This window comes from Aptenodytes patagonicus, chromosome Z (assembly GCF_965638725.1).
Source record: "Aptenodytes patagonicus chromosome Z, bAptPat1.pri.cur, whole genome shotgun sequence".
NCBI lineage: Eukaryota > Metazoa > Chordata > Aves > Sphenisciformes > Spheniscidae > Aptenodytes > Aptenodytes patagonicus.
In genome coordinates this window covers 57,336,502-57,355,861 of record NC_134982.1, presented here as the reverse complement: position 1 = coordinate 57,355,861, position 19,360 = coordinate 57,336,502, and the positions used below count along the sequence as shown (strand labels likewise).

Here is a 19,360-nt window from a genome sequence, read left to right as displayed (position 1 = left end):
CTTTTTAACTGTAATACAATGTTTTGGTGGATTTTTCTAATGTCCTCTTTGATTAAACCCAACTTTCAGCATCACTTTATTCTGCACTGTCTTAAAATAGAAAACCTTCTCTTATCCTCCCTCCTTCTGTTGAAAATCTCCCATTTGATTTTTGTAAAAATCTCCTTCATTCGATAAAATAGCCAGATCTGAAGCAGCCCACCCATCTAGTTGACCAAGGGAAGCCAGTAGATGTGGGGTTTTGGGATTTTAGAAAAGCTTTTGATACTGTCTCTCACAGTATCCTTCTGGACAAAACATCCAGCATACAGCTAGACAAATCCATAATACTTCGGGTGAGCAATTGGCTGATGAGTTGGGCTCAAAGAGTTATAGTAAATAGGGTTACATCAGGCTGGCAGCCAGTCACCAGTGGGGTTCCCCAGGGGTCAATTTTAGGGCTAGTGCTCTTTTATGTTTTTATAAATGATCTGGTCACGGGAATTGAATGTACGCTAATAAGTTTGCCGATGATACTAAATTAGGAGGAGCTGTGGACTCCCTTGAGGGTAGAGTGGCCTTACAGGGAGATCTGGATAGACTAGAGAGCTGGGCAATCACCAACCATATGAAATTTAACAAGAGCAAGTGCTGGATTCTCCACCTGGGAGGGGGTAATCCTGGTTATACGTACAAATGGGGGGACGAGAGGCTGGAGAGCAGCCCTGCAGAAAGAGATCTGTGGGGTTGGGTTGATGGCAAGTTGAATATGAGTCAACAGTGTGCCCTGGCAGCCAAAAGGGCCAACTGTGTCCTGGGGTGCATCAAGCACAGCGTAGCTAGCTGGTTGAGGGAGGTGATTGCCTCACTCTACACTGCACTGGTATGGCCTCACCTCGAGTACTGTGTGCAGTTTTGGGCACCTCGATATAAGAATGACATCAAACTATTAGAGTGTGTCCAGAGGAGAGCGACTGAGATGGTGAAGGGTTTCAAGGGCGAGACTTATGAGGAGTGGCTGAGGTCACTTTGTTTGTTCAGCTTGGAGAAGAGAAGGCTGAGGGGTGGCCTCATCTCTGTCTACAACTTCCTCAAGGGGCGCAGTGGAGGGGGAGGTGCTGATCTCCTCTCTCCGGTGACCAGCGACAGGACACAAGGAAATGGAATGAAGCTACATCAGGGGAAGTTCAGACTGGACATTAGGAAGAGGTTCTTCACTGAGAGGGTGGTGGGTCACTGGAACAGTCTCGCCAGGGAAGTGGTCATGGCACTAAGCCTGTCAGAGTTCAAGAAGCATCTGGACGATGCTTTTAGTCAAATGGTTTAGTTTTAGGTAGTCTTGCGAGGAGCAGGGAGGTGGACTTGATGATCCTTATGGGTCCCTTCCAACTCAAGATATTCTATGATTCTAACAAGAGTTTAGATCCAGAGAATCTTTTCAGAGCTGCACGTGCAGTCTGTGTCTTTGGAGGGGTGAAACTTCACTGGATTTAAGGAGGTTTTTCTGTTTCTTGGACTCGGAGCTGCTCTCGGAATCCAAGTGACTTGGACTAAGCAGTATGTAGGAGACACCAAAATAAAGTGCCTGGGAAAGTAGCTATATAAGCATATTTGAAAAGTTGGTATGTCACCTAATCCAAACATTTCAAAGTATTTGACATGCAGGTACTCCTTCTTCAAAATTAGGTATGCAGAAAGACCTCTCTAAGCTTTACTGATGTATTATGTAATTCATTTTTTGTTTCAGCAAAGCACGTATAAATGTTTTTGATACTTCTTTGGTTTTCATAAATGATCTTACTCATGAAAATATTTCATGAGGCACAGTAGAACAAGCCTCTGCCCTGTTTTCTCTTTTTTGCATGAAGAAGCTGATTTTTAAATGGAAGAAGGAACATTTTGTTTTAAACTTTATTTGGTTATTTCAGGTTTTTTAATAACTTGTGACTCTTCAGCATTTCCTTTCTTCTCTTACTTGTTTAAAATAAAATATTAATAACAAAATATGCCTCGTGCTCCATAAAGGTTTTATAAATTGAACAGTGCTTTTCTGTTATTTTTTCAGTGCAGTCAAATTGATCTGGTGTGTTGCCACCACCTAGATTCTTAGTTTCTAACCTGCAGATGTGCATTTCTAAATGCAAGCTGTACACAAGATAGAGGAAGAGCAAGAATGATATAGCTATCAAAAATGTTGCAAAAAATATTACATACAATTATAAATTATGTATTGTATTGTATATTCTGTAATATATATACTCCTATATTCTATTTATATTATTATAATTTATTATTACTTGCAATTAATATATTACTACCTATAACATATATTTTTAATTTCATAATTTGCATTTTTTTTTAAAGGCCAAAAATCTTTCCTTACAGAAATTATTTTGGCCATTATGTATTTTTATTTCCTTTCCTTGCCTTGACATCCTTTGGAAATTCTGCTGTCATTTTCCCAAGTCTTTTCTTTGAGCAACCAAGTTCATTATTGATGAAAGTGGTAGCTGGGGAAATTGTTTGCCTTTGCTGTTTAGAACATCTCTAAACTTGAACATGTAGCAGGTGTCTGTGCAGGTCAAGTTGAGAGTCAGAATAGGCTCTTAATAGCAAAGTACCTAGAGGTAGTGTCAAAACTTGCCTGGGGTGCATAGCAAAAGCTACTTCCTGTCTGGATTAATACCAACTATGTTACTTCCACAAAGTCGAAACTGTTTGGTTTTGTGGTTTTTCCCCCTCCCCCACCCTGTATTTTGTCCTGACTGTTTAAAGGTTCATCTTGTCTGAAATAAAAGTGGCTTTTGAATAGCTAGGAAATGATAGAAAAAAATTGCCTTGGGTCTGTCAGCAGTACTGGAGGAAGAAGAAAGTTCAGTTGCATTAAAGGATACACGCTGTGTCATACATAGCCTTGACTCTTAAAAAGCAAACAAACAAAAAGATGTTTTAAAAAAGAAAAACAACCTTCTGATTACAGAAGCTGGATTTTGCCATTGTTTCATGGGCACTTAAATGAGCTTGTACAATATTAACAACTGTAGAAGAAGCATTTCAGATAAAGCAAATGTTTTGAACTTTTAACATCATCAACTAAGTGATGCAGCTGCATTTGCAAAATCATGCAAATCCTGTGTCGGGGGAAAAAAAAACATTCATAATTCAGGTTATTCATGCATGCAGATTTTGTGATAGTTTTACCCCGTCCCTAATCTTTATGTATCCATGACAACAGAACTTGTTCACATTTCACAAGCAAAGCAGTTAAAAAGTGTGAAGGTTTTAATAATATAAAATTAGCAGATGTACAAGTATTTTCTAAGACATCGTACCAAAGCTATGAGCATGAAAATGTGTAGATGTAAAGGATTAACAGGGAATGACAACTGCTTCTCATAAAACTAGACAAATAATTATAAAAATTGTCCTGTTGTCCAGGGTATTGTACCATTTAAAATCCAGACGGACCGCTTCACCACAGAATAAGCTCTTTTGATTTTAAATGACATTTTGATTATTTGAACAAATACTTGTGCTACTTCAACTCTTTATTCTAAATATGCAAAATAAACCAGAAAAAGAGCAAGGAAGTAAATGCTAGTTGCTTGCTTTTTCACTGTGGGAAGCTCTTAAGCAGATTTTTCCTTCTGCTGTAGAGGCCTAATGCAATTGCTTGATTTTGCAGGCACTTTTTTGATTTCCCTTTCTATAATCAATTCACTTGCAAAATCTCCGCACATCCTCATCCATTAAAGGTACATATGAAAGTAGGTGATAATACTATACTTAAGCTAAATTGTGAGTTTGGAGCTGAAAGCCAGTTCCAGTGCTGCAAAATTGTGAAGGTAGACCTTTATGCCCACCTGTAGTTTGCTCCTGAAGAAAAGAAAACTTGCAGCTGTGGAGGGAGAATGAGAAGACCACTTCCTCCTGCTTTTTATTCTCTTGAGTCAGCCAATTGAAATACAAATGAAATAAAAGTTTGCCACTCTGAACTCAAAAGTATTGGTGTTCACCCATACCTCTCAAGACAATGTGTTCTAATATCACACTTGCAGATTGCATGTGAAGCACTGAAACTACAGCAGTCTTTCAGGAATTTGTCTGAATTTGAGCTTGCAAGTAAAGGAGATATAAAGCAGAACACAGTAAGGAAACTTGCTTTAAAAATTAGTAACAACCTACTAGTATCGTTGGATTAGTAATAAGTAATGCAGAAAGAGCTAATATGCCATCGAGCAGGTAACTGATGAAATAAGCATTTTGGAGCTCTAAACTTCAGTAGTATCAGAGAATGCTGATTGACAAGAAACAAAGAGAAGAACAGGGGAAACTAGGCAAGCCTGTTACCTTATATTTTTAAGTGGATGGAAGGTGTAGTGTGTGTTTTGAGTTGACTACATATCTGTATGGAATCCTAAAACACAGTAAAGCTTCCCTTGAATTTTTCAGGAAATCTTATAAAAGAGAAGTTTGGATAGGTGGATGGAGTTGTACCCTATTAGCTGTGCTGTTTGCCGTGAAGTGTTTGCTATTAAGCGGTGAGAAACTGGGTAGAGGCAATCCAGAAGCAGAGCATAGTCAGGACATTTGCTTACCTATACCATTGTCCTCTCCATTGTGTGGGGAGATGTGTGGGGAAAAGATGGAGGCACTCCTTCACCCTGATAACTCTCCCTTTTCACCCCACTTCTTAACTTCAGTTTATCATTAACTGACGATCAGAAGTTGGATTTATGTATTACTTGTGAGTAACCTGGCAATCTTGTTCCCGTTCCTTGTCTGGTTGTGCTACTGGACGCAGCGCAATCCCTTAGGTTTCTTCTTTAGCATCCCTACCATATCACAGGCCATAAGATTGCAAGATACTTCTTGTTGCATTGAGTCAGTCATCTGCACATTTGTCTGTGGCTCTTGCCCTCAGTGCCTCGTGCACACTTCCCGTGACATTCCTGATGCAGCCCATGGAGTTAAATTCACAAATTCTGTGTAACGTTCAAGCTACACCCACACCATGTATCTCCACCACCTAATCCTTCTCCAGCTAATGTCCTCTTTTCTGGACATTTCTGCTAAGGCTTCTCAAGGATAGGAAGTTTTGGGAGAGATGGCAAAACCCCTTGAAGAATAAAGGGACTGTATTATTGGCCTCTGCCTGCTTCCTTTACGGTAATCCACAGAAAGCAGCAACACCACAGCGGCCTCTAGTGGGTTGTGCAGCCTCTTGTATTCCTCCTACAGTAAGTAAGTCTTGGACAGGCCTATTAAGCTGGGTTGCTGAAGAGGAAGTTGTGCTAGGGCCAGAAAGGGGTGGTGGCTGTCAGGGGCATATTGTTGTACACCCTTGCAGGCTGCATGCAGCCTGGGACCTGCCAGTTGGAAAGTACTGGCTTAGCGGGTGGAACTGACTTAGTGTCTGAAGTGTGTTTGTGAACAGTGTTGTGGGATATAGAATAGGGAGGAGAGTTCAGCATTTGGTTAATATGGATATCCCTGTTAGTCATCTGGAAAAGCATTTAAACGATAGCTAGTGAAATGGAGTAACTGAAACATGTATAAACATCACTGAGCAGAGAGGGATTGGAAATTCTTGTTTTGGATGGCAAAACGATAATGAGCTTAGAAAACATGGCCCTAAATTAAAGACAGTTTGTAATGCCACTATATATGGTAATGAAAAAGACACATGACTTCCTTTTTCAGGGGACAGCTCTGAGGCTAGGGACTTTCTAATCACTGTTACAGAGAATCTGGGCTTCATGGAATGGTTCATTTCAGAGTAGTTTGTCATTGTAAAGATGTAGACCAAATGGAAGGAATTCAGCAGTTAGCAACAAACATCATCAAGGTCTGAGGAGGACTGCTGAGGACAGATAGATGAATTTAAGCACGTGGTACATGGCTAAATCCCAATTAAGGAGATGGGGAAAGGGAGAGAAACGTAAGTGTATAAATATTTGAATGATGTAAATGTCACTTGTACACAGTGGTATAAACAGAAGGGATGGAGAAGAAGTGAAAGCTCTGTGCTGTGTGTCCGAGGAACTTTGCCAATGAAAAATGATGCAAAAGCACTGATTTCTGGAAGGAATAAAGGAAGCTCTGTCTTTGGAGAGAGTAACCAGGCTGGACAGGAAGCCTTAGGAAAGAAATCTTGTCCTGATTTTGGTTAGGATAGGGCCTTTTTGATTCTAACTTCCATGAATCGTGTCATTGGAGAACTCGTAAAACATTTTGTGTTTGGACAGGATGACAGAAACCATCAGTGTGGTTCTGTAATGCTGCCTTTTGAGTTAGTTACAACATATTTCTTATTTGGAAGACTGTTCCTTTTTTGTGTCTTACAACTTTAAGTAATAACTTTACCTTAATGTGTTTGCTGGAGGTGGGTGGGAGGTCGTTTTTGGGCTACAACTTCTGTTACAGTTGATTTAACTTTTAACTACCTGTGTAGCTGATCAGTGGATTACTGAAAGAAAACTTACTTTCTTATCAGCTTTTTATCTTTTAGTAAGCACATCAGTCAATTTGGAGGGCTTGCCTTTTTTTTTTTCTTTTTAAAGTCATGGCTAAAAGTAATGTTTTCTACACTAAAACCACTGCCAGCCATTCCTGCAATAAAATAGGTTAGTATACAAGGAATTGTAATACTCATTTCAGGAATACTCTCTATAGACTTTCTTTTTAAATTTGCAAATTACAGACGACTCCAGAGCAGGAATTTTGATCATCTTTGTTTTGCACAATTAGCTGAGATAGATATGTCCCCAACTATAGTTAAACAAATAAATTGATGTGAACTTCCAGGTGATCAAAAAATGAAAACCGCTGGCAGAGAACAGTTAAAGGCAGGTCTTGCATGGTGGGTTGATAGCTACTATCATTCCAATGCCACTTCAGTAAAATGCTTAGCAAAGTGTACTGTAGGTTTCATCATAGATAAAGAATGTGCATTTTCAGAAGAAGAAGACATGATGTAAGATTTCTTTTATAGTGCTTTAAATATTATAAATTCTGAAGATTTCTTTCTGTAATTGTTTCTGAATATGTCATATATAAAAACAAAGTTAAAAACTTCTGAATGAAGTCAGATTGAAGCTCCCAAAAGTTAAAATCAGCTTGGTATTTCATTGAAGCTTAGCTTTTAATATAAAAGTAAATCCTTGCTTTTTCTAATCCAGTGTAATCTAATTGCAGTTGATGAGTAAAGAGTCTCCAGTCTCTGTTGGAAATGATGCTTACGTTGACCTTGATCGGCAGGTATCTAAGACTAGATGTTTCTTTTTGTTCAATCATAGCACATCAGTGGCGAGTCATTTTGCTTTGTTAAGAAGTCTGTCTTTTTTTCTTTAATCATGAGAGGGTTTTGTGGGAAATTCAAATAAGGAGTGGAAAACTACATTTCAGTATTTCAAGTCCTTTTGCTTTATAAATTGAGTTTATCTATTTTGTGTATTTAAAGGAGAGAAAACCTCAGTTTGGAAAACACGTTTAGCTGTATGACATAGTGTAGCAAAACTGCAGACGGGTGCAAATCTTTGGGTATTGAGAAAGAAGGATTAAAAAATGTGTAGTATTTGAATAAAACTTTTTTTGCCAGTTCCTACTTCCAAAGTCAGTTTAAAGAAAACCCATAGATGTGGCTCAAAAATCCTTAAAGCAGTCCTGGGAACTGTTGCAATATATGAGAAGTTTTCAAAGAGAATCCTTCCCTGTGTGATATATTTAAAGAATATACAAAACCAATTGGTTTTTTATTAGTTTAACCTCATGCTAACACTGTCCTACTTCCTCAATTTTTCTCTAATTGACAAGTATAGTACAGTGGTGTTCCATGTGTTCCTCCATCATGCTTTCTCTGCAGAAGTCTGTAAATTCTGGCAGGTGGAGTTAATTTTTGTATGTCAACAGGTCCTTGAGAAATAAACTCGACAAAATAAGATACAATGATGCTGTTTGAGAAAGACCATCTAAAATTCATCATATATAATAATACATATCTATATCTCTATATACATAATATGCATGCACCTGTTTTATCAGGCAATTTTCTTGTAGCTATGGTTTTTATGTTATCTTAACTGCATTCATATGCAAACTTGCAAGATACATATCTTTGAACATAAAGCCTTTGAAGGGAAGTATCTGAGTACTTCCCACTGCTTACAAGATTCAGTGCCCTTTTTCAGAAGGGTAGGCTTCTTCTTCACCATGTTAGTTGTATTTCTGTTGTGCTTTAAGAGTAGTTTCCAGCAACTAGAGAGATGTTACCCTAATTGTCCATTCCCTGTATTCCACCTTCCAGTCCTCTCTGTATTTGAAAAGTAGATCGAAAACTGAAATTATGCACTCTTTGCATCTGTAAAGAAAAGTGGTTTTGACAATTTTCTCAGTGTACAGAGTTGATGAGTTCTTCAGACCCAACTTCTTCAGGATTTTTTTACTCAATTCATAGAATAGATGTGATAATTTTGATGTGTTTTTGTAAGACCAAATACTACTTTTAGGTATGTTTACTTTTTACTGTAACACAAACTAAACAGTAATTGTATCTGCTTCTTTGTTTCTTTATAAGAGTGGAATTGCCTCAGTTTTCCAAAAATTTAATATATTACCTAAATGTAAGAATAATGTTACAGTCATGTAGTTCAGAATATTTTTAGACACTTCACAGAGAGTGATGAAACTATAAATGTTTGTTGTTTATGGTAGCTGAAGAAAACTACAGAAGAATTAAACGAAGCACTAGCAACAAAAGAAGAAATTGCCCAGAGATGTCATGAGTTAGATATGCAGGTAGGTTTGCTATATTGTACATATTAATTTTGAAGTGAGAAAGAGATGTGTTAATTTGTAGGCAGCTGAAAACAAGAAGTATAGTGTGAAAACATAATTTTTAAAAGGGAGATGAAAATTGCACAGTAATTATTTTGCTTTACTTGTGCCAGCAGAGTGAATTTCATTGTTTTCTCACCTTGATGCAATGTTGCCAGTGTTAAGATGATTCATACTAACAAAACTTTTTTTCATTCAGGTAGGAAGGGGTTGATCTGTGTGGTTCAACTCTTGCATTAGAGAACTAATAGAGGTTATGCTGCTGTAACAGTATCAGTTAAGAGTTAAATCCCCATCAGAAGTTTCTATAGTTTATCAGCTGTGTATGGATTCAGACTAAGCCTTACTGTAAATCAAGCATACCTCATCCAGAAGACACGAGGAGTGTAAAGTGGGAGCCCCGAAAGGCATTGCCTTTGCAACCCTACTTTGGAGTATAATTCAGGCTTTTGCCAAGTGGTTCAGTAACTGTTAGAATTAGTGAAGCTGATTTGTGTGTCATGGTTGATTTTGGTGTATTTGATGATTCAAGCTCTTATTGAAGCATTTCCTTCTGTTGAGATGTTCACATTCGCTCTCTTCCCCTCCTCCTCCTGCATGTTAATTCTACACTATTTAATAATGTATCAACCCATGCTTCGGCTGTTGTTTGAGTTGCAGCACTTTGGGTTCTTTGCACTACTGCCGGTTTTCACAACATTGCCGGAAACTGAGTCATCTTTGGGACTGTGTTCCTGTTTCAGGTCTGCTTGCAATTGGCCACTGGATTAAAAACAAAAATCTAGGAAGGGTACAGACATCCCTTGGATATTCTGTGTGATTGATAGGCATTGTTTCTTTTGGAAATCAGTTTTAAAAGCTTTACTGTGGAAGGCTAGTTTTATTTGTTTGTTGGGAAAGTATGCAGGCTTTATTATAATGAAGTTGTCTTCTGTGATAACTGAGACTTTTTCTTTAGATGCTTGTGTGAAATACAGTTAAGCATAATTACGTTTTCTGTGTGGTAAATCTGCCCCTAATGTTGCAATATGTTGGTTACATCACATAGCAATTGAATACCTATTAATGTTACAGTATATTCCTGTGAAATGTGATTATTGAAGCCTGTGTGTTTCCATTTGTGGGTTGTGTTGATACTTTATCATGCACAGGAAAAAAAATTGCTCTCTATAGCTGGATAGCTCTGTTACTCCAGTTTATGCTTTTATTACAACAGGTTGCAGCCCTCCAGGAGGAGAAGAGCAGCTTGCTCGCCGAGAACCAGATTTTGATGGAACGTTTAAATCAATCTGATTCTATTGAAGATCCCAACAGCCCTGCAGGTCGTAGGCACTTGCAGCTGCAGACACAACTAGAACAACTCCAGGAGGAAACATTCAGGTAGAAAAGCTACACTTGGTTAGATGGCAACAGGCATAACTTATATACTTCTGGTTCTGTTGGCAATTATGAATTAGTATAAAGGGTGATATAACCACAGTAGTAAAGTTTTTACGGTGATGTACGCGTTATGATTTACCTCTTTACAAGCTCCAGCATACAAAAATGCATAATTTCTTAATGCTGAAGTGCTGTATACATGTCACTCTCTACTCTGTGAAGTTATTTTGAATTGTTTGTGTGCTACCATTTCACCCATGTTTTTCAAAATCAGTGAGAATGAAAAGTAGCATGCTTTCCTCTATCTAAATTATTCTGATTGTATTTTTAAGGTGTAGGAATTCCTAGCTGAAAGTTTCCTATGGGCAATACTACAGGTGGTATTATTATACAGCAAAGTGTGTCCTTCTCTGAATTTGAACACAAATTGTTTCATATCCGAAAGATGGAAATTATCCACAAGTGAGCTCTGCTCTTCATTTGCATTTCCTCAACACGTGGAAATACAGTTCCTCTTTAAATATCCTTTCTGGTCCTTTTGACTGTTGCTTTCAGTCTGTGTAAGCCTATTCTGCTGAAGAAAGCTGGTCTACTTCACCATCATCTTTTCATTCTTGTTGCTGTACTTTCCCTATCCTTTGTGAATGAAACTATGGTATTTCTTTACACTGCCAGTTTTTCTCCTCTTTCTGTCCTCTTCTGGTTGCCCTTTTCTAATTCTTATGTCAGCTGCCATGTAACTTTCCTTTTTTGCCTGTTTTGCCATTTTTCCACTTCCTCTTGCTAAGCCTCCTTCCTGCGTGTTTAGACACAGCCTCTCCCTTCAGTTTCTTGAAAAACGTTCAGTGTTTCTCTTTCACAGCAGCTAGTGCCTGGTTTTCTGCTTTCTATATATCTGCCATGTAAAGGAATAATGTAGTGATGTCTCTCTAATGTCCCCTTTTATCTCTCCTTATTCATCTTCATGCTCTGGAATGATTCCTACCTGAGTCTATTACCAATTGCTGTTAGAACAGTTTTTCTCCCCATATGCAATGTCTGCACTGCCTGTTACTCTAGTTTCAGGTTCTGAAGGTCTTTCTAAACCTTTTTCATGTGTGAGACTCATCTCCCAACCTCCTTCACCTCCTTCCCCTGCCTTCATAGCATGTGGTTTCTAATGGCAATTTGTGTGTGTTCCTTCTCCAGCTCTACCTGACCAAACAGGACATATGTACACCTTAACTGATGCCCAGTGTGGTACAACGTTTTTTCTCCCAGTCTTGCCTCTTTATGTCCTTTGACAGTTCCAGTCCATCACGATCCAAGTCTTTGTTATATATAGTTTAGATGACCTACTGATTATGTTTTGTCTCAATTCTTGTAGATTCTTTTGGGGCTTCTTGAATTAATGGATAGAATACTTTTTTTTTTCCCGTGCCCGTACCTCCTTTTCTGGATTGTTTTTATTTTAATTTCATATCAAAATCACAATAGGACTTCATGTTCCAGGTTGTGGCCTCTTCCGTTCATTCAAAATGCTTTGACAAAGTTTCTCTTAGTTATTTCCTTTGTTCACTGCCAGGTTGATGCAGCTTTGCCTGTGTATGCTGTATGTAAGTAGTCCATTCCAGAAACCTTGGTCTCAGTTCTTTACGTGCTAAGTAGATAACTAAATGTATGACTTGGTTCTTCAGAGGTACTGGGCAGGCACAGGTTCTTTATAAGTAAATAAATAAATAAAGCCATGTTGGTGACAACTCTACAGCATTTAGAACATCTGACAATCACATCAATATTATTGAAGGTGTACAGGAGATGAACAGCTGAAAAATATCTTAGGATAAAGATGTCATGTTCAGACTTCGTATGCCCCAAGATGAAAAAAGGTAGAAATTTCTGCTTGAGCTTCCATTGTGAAAAATTATTATGACAGAAAAAACTCAGGATTTGTCTTTCTGAGAACATACATTAGCTTCTGATCTTCCAAATAGAAACACGGATATCAAAGTGGGAGCATTGAAGAAGTCAATCTGCTTCTATGTTTTTGAATAAGCACATTGGGCTGCTGTTCTCCTTCACTGCATCAGAAGACCATTCCATGTGTTTTTAGAGAGGATGATGATGAGGAAAGATAACTGTGGCTCAAGCTGAGAAATTATTTTCTGCTTTACTTCATTTCTACAGATTAGAAGCTGCCAAAGATGACTATCGAATACGCTGTGAAGAACTAGAAAAGGAAATTGCTGAATTGAGACAACAAACAGAAGAGCTTACTACATTGGCAGAGGAGGCTCAGTCTTTGAAGGATGAGATAGATGTACTCAGGTAAACTCTGTTCCATTAACCCTTTTTTAGCTTTTAACTTTTAATCCATATAATTTGTCTACTTAGTCTTCACTAGTTTTTGTTTAAATAATTTTAATATTAAATACAAACACTTTCTCAATGCCATGGTTCTTTTGGATCCTCCAGTTAAGTAGACAGACCACCACACAATTCTGCTTAATTAAATTAGTTATTTATTATGTACCTAATCAATAACTGTTAGTAAACTTAGCAATCCTACACCATCTTACGGTCATAACAAGTCACTCACTGATCTCTTGAGTATTCTCTACTTACCTTCACCATGACTTGGGCATCTGTTCTCATAAGAGAACTAGACCCTTTCCTTTCCTGGGTTTGCATTATTTGGACTTTGGGTGGTGCTTTTTGTTCATCATGCTAATATGAACAACATCTGCTACAGCTCTCTCTGTCACTGGATTTTAGCACCCAAAGTTGTCATGATTTGATGATGCTAGGGGTTTATAGGGTGGGGCAGCCCCTTTTACTATGGTACATAATCCTTCAGTCTTTCTGCCATGCGTTATTCAGAACAGTTGTCCACTACCCACCTGTATCACTCTTTCTAGCAAGTCTAGCAAGGCTTATTTTAATACTGCCTCTTCTGACTCACCGGCAGCTTTCTACCGAAGCTATCTGTCTTTACCTCTTATGTCATTAATATAAGGAATAAGCCCATCAGGCTGCACAATTCCATGAACTATCTGTGTGGGCAGCGTGGCTTCAAAGAGTAATTCCTTGCCCCAGAGAGAGGCTCTGCACTTCACTGGGGATTAAGGAGATTTGGCTTGCCCCAGTGTCCCATAAATTGACCAGCAATTCAATGGGGGATTCTCCAGATTTCATAGGAAATTGAGTCAGTAAATTGGTTGGTTCTAAAATGAAACTGGAGGCAGTAATAGTAGCGGGAGTGTAGGTGGTTGGGGGTGAGGGCTGTGGCTGTCCTGGCATTGCACCAGGTGGATTGGAAAAACTCTGGAATGTTATGAACGGAGCCTGGTGTTTCATTTTTGTAGAAGGAAACAGGCTCCAAAGCTGTTACTTTTGTGTCACCAAGTATATGCTGCCCAGGAGATAGATCTTTATGATTTTTTTCCTGGCTGTCCTTAAAACAAATTGAAGGGCAGAACATACTATTCTTTACCCTTGTAAAATGCAGGACTGAGGATCAATTTTGAATTGAAAGGAAATGGGTGGGAGTGAAGGTGCTTTAACTATTATTTTAAGATTGGAAACAGATAAGAAGGCTATATTAGGAAGAGTGATAGTGTCTAAAAGTACCTCCATCAGCAGCTCTTTGAGTTGACAAATAGTTACGGGAGGGAAGCAGGCAATTTAAAAGTGAAAACATTAATAATAGGAGTATATGACTGCTTTCTTGTTCTCCCCATGATGTCTCAGAATGTCTTCTGCATTAAGGCAAAATAGTGAGGAAGCTTCAGGGCATTTCATTTTGTTAGTTTTCAGAGTACAAATTTCATACAAATCTGTCCCTCCAGGCATTCTTCTGATAAAGTAGCCAAGTTAGAAAGCCAGGTAGAGTCATACAAAAAGAAACTGGAAGACCTGGGTGATTTGCGACGGCAGGTGAAACTCTTAGAAGAGAAGAATACAATGTACATGCAAAATACTGTGAGCCTGGAAGAAGAACTAAGGAAGGCCAACGCAGCACGTGGTCAGCTGGAAACATACAAGCGGCAGGTGAGAACAGACATCATCAATGCAACAGTTCTCTGTATTGTTCAACACTTTCTTTTCATAACATGGCTGATACCTCAAAGTAAAAAAAGAAATTATGAACAAACAGCTCCTTGTGTTTAGAAGACTTCCATGTTTTGTAGGTACTACCTTTGTTCTCCTTTCCTGCAGTTCTTATCATTATTTCGAGTTTGCATTAGTTTGCCAATAAGCAGTATTTCTTACTTTTAAAAAATCAACAGATGTTAAATTTTTTTCTCAAATCACTCCTAATTCATAGTCAGTAGTGGGGCTTTAATTAGAGCCTCTTCTTTCAGAAAAAGTATCCACTTTTCACTCACAAATTTCTAGCAGGGAGGAATGCACCACAGCTGAGGTAAGTTATTCCTGTGGTTAAGTAACCTCTTTTTTTTAAAGTTCTAGTTTGTCTGATATGTCTGAATTTGTCCAGTTATGAAGAGAGAAGGACACGTATCATCCTTATTGTTTGTATGCACCCAGCAGAGTACAAAATGTGTCACCAGCACACTGTCTGGAGTGAAAGGCATCTGTTTATCCTCCTGCTTATCAAAGTGCCATGTGATCCTGTTTCTGTAAAGGTGGAAGATGTGCTTAATCTTCTCTCTGCTTCTACACTACGTTGACATGACATCATTCTGGGATTCTTGTTACCGGGCCAGACAGAGTGTGGTTCGTTAAAGCAGTAGGGCCTGCTCTGTATTTCTGCCTGCTTATAAGCTCAAATGATCTTGGCACAGGGGTCCTATCTATGTGTCAGCTTACAGCAGAATAAAAATACAGAACCAACCACTGACAGCATTGTAAGCCCGGGAGCAATGTGTGTCCCTAAGACTTGATAGCTTTTTCCCTGCACCTGGCCATCTTAGTTATTAAGACAACTAGCTTCAGCCTCTGTGGGCTAATTGTAAATACATTCCAAATGATTCCACCAGAAAAAAAGAATTTTCACAAGTCCCATCATTTGTGCTGCAAAAGTACTCTTCCTTTTCTTCATCATTACCTGTGTTTTATGGGTAGGATTTCATATCTGAGGAGCTGTTGATTTGTACAAAACTGTTCCGCTGGCTGAGACTGGAATAAACCTCAGGTGTCTCACGACAAATGTGAGTTTTCTTCACCCGACCACAGAGCCTCAAAATGAACACACAGTGTGTCCACCTTCAGTGTCTGTAAGGCTGGGCTCCTTTGAGACCTGCCTGTGAATGAGCTGTCACAAAATTAATTTCTGGGAATCCTAAATTGTGCTATAAGAATTAAGCCAGGTATAAAGGTTCTGATGTTGTGGCACTGATGAGCACTAGTGTGCCCCTGTAGTGGAATGTGTCTCGTCTGGTATGTGAAGGATCCAACCCCACTCATGATGATGCCATCAGAGGAGTTACTTCGTTGGCTTAGAAGCTCTGTGCTGTGCAGATGAAAGTGCTTGGTTCAAACTCTTATAGTGTTCTGCAAGAAAATCACATCTTCACCCCACCCAGCAGTTTCTGTGAGATGAGGTTAATGGTGGTGTATTGTGCTGGGAGGTGTAATAGCATTTATTTATTTAAGAGGTTTTGTTCACTTTTCTGAAAGCAAGCACAAGCATTTTCTAAGAAACTTTTTATTGCAGCATGAAGAATTGAAATGTGGAGATTCCGGGATTATTTTTTGTAATTTTAATTCAGCCCCTTTGTGCATGTGCATTCTGACATATTTTTGACAGTATGTCTTGCTTTTCTTTGCTGCAAGATTCCTGCTTTACTCATTCCACACATCAGATAATGCTCAGTAAATGTGATGGCAGTTAATTTTTTTTTTTTTTAAATCTTCTGCATTACCATATAGCTGTATATCTTTCTATACACTCCCAAGTCCTGATTCAAGACAATTTATTTCCTGCTGTGTTTTTCTACATACCATTACCATAGCATGAGTGATTACAAACATTAATGCATTTGTTTCCATTTGAGGTGAAAATATATCTATTTTGCAAGTGGGGGCACAATCATGGGTGAAGGCCTGCATTTTTTTTTTCATACCTGCAGTTACTCTGATAGCCACAGTGATGGATGTCACATCTGAGAAATGAAATATTTTCATATCTAACATTTTGATATATATTTTTTTAATCTGATAATCTCAGAAAGGGCAGGCCTGTGCTTTTTTTGCAGCCTTTAATTTGAGAACAACAGCAGCAAAGTCCTTCTGTAAGACTTAAGACCATGCAGATTTTTAAGCCTGGTAGTTATTTTGCTATAGCTATACACATTGAAAATAAAAGGTAATTAGAACTACTAGGCAGTCTTAATGTAGGTATGACTACTGTTTTGCTTCCCAATTTAAGTTAATCACTTTCTCTGTAATCTAAAAGCCATGAAAAAGCTTTCTTATGAATTGCTTCAGAAGAAGCTGTACATCTTTAGCTGAATCTTCATTCAGCTTTTGTGTTTGCGGGTCAGTCTTTATTCAGCGTACTTGCTTCCATGCTCTCTGCATTATGAGCTTTACTAATGTTCTGGGAATGACCCTTTGCTAGTAAAGGCTGAGAGTTTTGAAAAGGCAAGACTTCACTGATTTGCCTCCTGTTCACTCATCGTTTCTGCTCAGCTTTCAGATTTCTGCTCATTTAATTTTAAAAGCTCTTTACTGATCTGTAGTTGAAAGTATACATGCGACTTTGTTAGCAATGTTTCCTTCTGAAGTAAAGAAAACTGTTTTTGAGCATGTGGCTGAATCTTTATATTAGTGTATTAAAAATGATTAGGAAAATCTCAGGTTAAGAAACGTTACCTGGCTGCATAAACTGGTGGTTGAATTCTGAGTGAGGCTTGTGAAATGGAGTTAACAAAAGGTGTAGATAATTTGCTTTCTTCAAAGTTTTTTCTTTTTCCTAGGCTTCTCAGAATGCAGGAGGATTTTTCTACTTTTCCTAAGCTCTTTGATCCATAGAACTATATAGCTTTTTTCTGTAAACCGTGCTTGGGCTTAAATTCTTGGTTTTAGATGTACTGAAAATACTTTACAGTTTTTGCTTCTTTTGCTTGTGCTAAGACCTAATATTTGAATGCTGTTGGTTTTGCTGAAACACAGAACAACTGATTAAAGCAGTTTTTAGTATGTTCTATAGGTATCTATTTCACTTGTTTACAACATGACTTGTGGTGCATGGTAATTGGCTACTTTGTCTTGTGTATTTTGTTTTAATATTAATATTTGCAGACAAATTATTGATTCTTGTTCTCACAGGCAGTTGAACTACAAAACAGGTTATCTGAAGAATCCAAGAAAGCTGATAAATTAGATTATGAATGCAAACGACTGAAAGAAAAAGTAGACAGCCTCCAAAAAGAAAAAGATGTAAGTGCCAAGGTGTTACTTTTTTGGTAGTAGTGATAGCAACTTCGTGTCCTTTATAACACAGAGATATGGTAATTATAGTTAGCCATTTACAGCCAGCTTTTTAAATTAGGAAGTCTTTTTTCACTTAAAATTTTCTAATGTTTGTGTACAAGATCCTTTTTAAACCTAAGAACTGTACAGCACAGAATAAGGTGACTGTACAAAAACATATGCAACCCATTTTTAAGAGGAAAAGCCTTCATATTTGGGATCTGAAGTTGTTTCTTGACCATTTACCATGAGAAGGTTAATAAACACCCAGGGTAATTGTAATGTATTCTGAAAAACTATTTAAGGTAGGGTTTCTACAGTATCATCCTAGAACTGAACTACTGTTGCATTTTTTCTAAAGCATTCTTTGAGGTACCATCAGCGTGCTTCTCTTTGTGGAGTCATGACTACTGCAGCAAGAGGCTTAGAAGTCGTGTAGAGGGACATGTCCTTCGTGGCGATCTCGCCTTTTATGACAGCTCCTTATTGATCTGTCTTGTACTGCCAACACAGAACACACAGGATGGATACCAGCCTATTCCCTTCCTCTCTGTCATTTGCTGTTAGTGATTCTGCAATTAATTGCTCTGTCCTCTCTTGCCAAGACTGATCCTTCAGACTTCTCTTGCACACTATTGTTTCTCACCAGTTTATTTCCTCTCGTTTCTTAGGAATGTATACGCAGGTGCTTCAAACTACCTCAAACCAAGGCTAGCACTTTGAGTTAGCAATTTCTTAGGCTTGTTTTAAATATAAGTCCATCTATCCATCAGGCAGAATTTCTGTAGGCTTTTCCCTCAATAGTCATATTTCCTGTCCAATTTTTTCAAAAATTTCTAGCCCATGCACTTGAATAGCATTTGAACTGAAAATTTTCAGTTCTTTTCTGTTCATAGGTCTTTGATTTCCGTATTTTATTAAATTTTCCAACTATTGTGGACACTTGGCCTTGATATCGCTTCCATCTGCTCTTCAGTTCAGATTGGAATGCCCGTAGTAACTGTATTCGTACTGTGCTTTGGCTTTCTTTCCTGCTCTTTATTTAAAGTTTGTTTTTCCAGTTTTGTTATGTTTGACAATGGTAAGATTGCATCTGTGGCTTACCCATTGCTTGGTGGACCATTTCATCTTGCACAAAGGATCTGAATTGCAGGCCATCATCATATAGTTTTTTTGTTTTACCCCCTGGCAAATAGCATTTTTTGGGGCAGATGTTGTTTTTCAATACATTCTTTTGAATGGATATGCACCTGTGAGAAGTAGGTTACAGCTGAAGTCTCTCAATGTTTGAATTAGTGATTCATTACCTGTGTTACCTACTCTTTCTGTTCCCTGTTGTCACATATGTATCAGTAAAGTTGCCCACCACAGGTCACAAGCTATGTAATGGTATCTTGTCAGTTATATTTTGGAAACAGTTACTGAGATTGATTTTGTCCTTTTCTTTATGTTCTGGCAAAGGGTGGTAGCGCGTTTGATACCTTCAGCCATGTAGCTTGGAATTTTACCTCTGTGGTGTGTTGTATGATAAGTACTAAGATAATTTGATGAGTTGACTTTGTCTGCAGTGTACAAATGAAGCCCCAGAGCTTTTTCTATTCATTAAAATATTCTGGCATTTGATTAATCAACTTGCTGTTTTCTGACTGACGGTAGCAGACTGCAGAATCCTTGCTTTCAGCAGCTGAGTTTGAGCACTCCTCTGTGTGGCTCTTCTTCTGTAGTATTTATGGTAAAAACTGTTTTTTCA

At 38.2% G+C, this 19,360-nt stretch overlaps 1 protein-coding gene across 2 annotated transcripts in view; it reads left to right on the top strand.

Annotated features, from left to right (window-relative positions):
• LOC143172501 (protein Hook homolog 3) overlaps positions 1-19,360 on the top strand; it is a 94,326-nt gene that overhangs the window by 39,911 nt on the left and 35,055 nt on the right. For both annotated transcript variants that reach the window (XM_076362040.1, XM_076362041.1), the window contains exons 7-12: positions 7,177-7,239; positions 8,692-8,775; positions 10,031-10,194; positions 12,361-12,501; positions 14,022-14,223; positions 17,467-17,577. In XM_076362040.1, the coding sequence (XP_076218155.1) occupies positions 7,177-7,239; positions 8,692-8,775; positions 10,031-10,194; positions 12,361-12,501; positions 14,022-14,223; positions 17,467-17,577 (765 nt within the window). The remainder of the gene's footprint in view (positions 1-7,176; positions 7,240-8,691; positions 8,776-10,030; positions 10,195-12,360; positions 12,502-14,021; positions 14,224-17,466; positions 17,578-19,360) is intronic.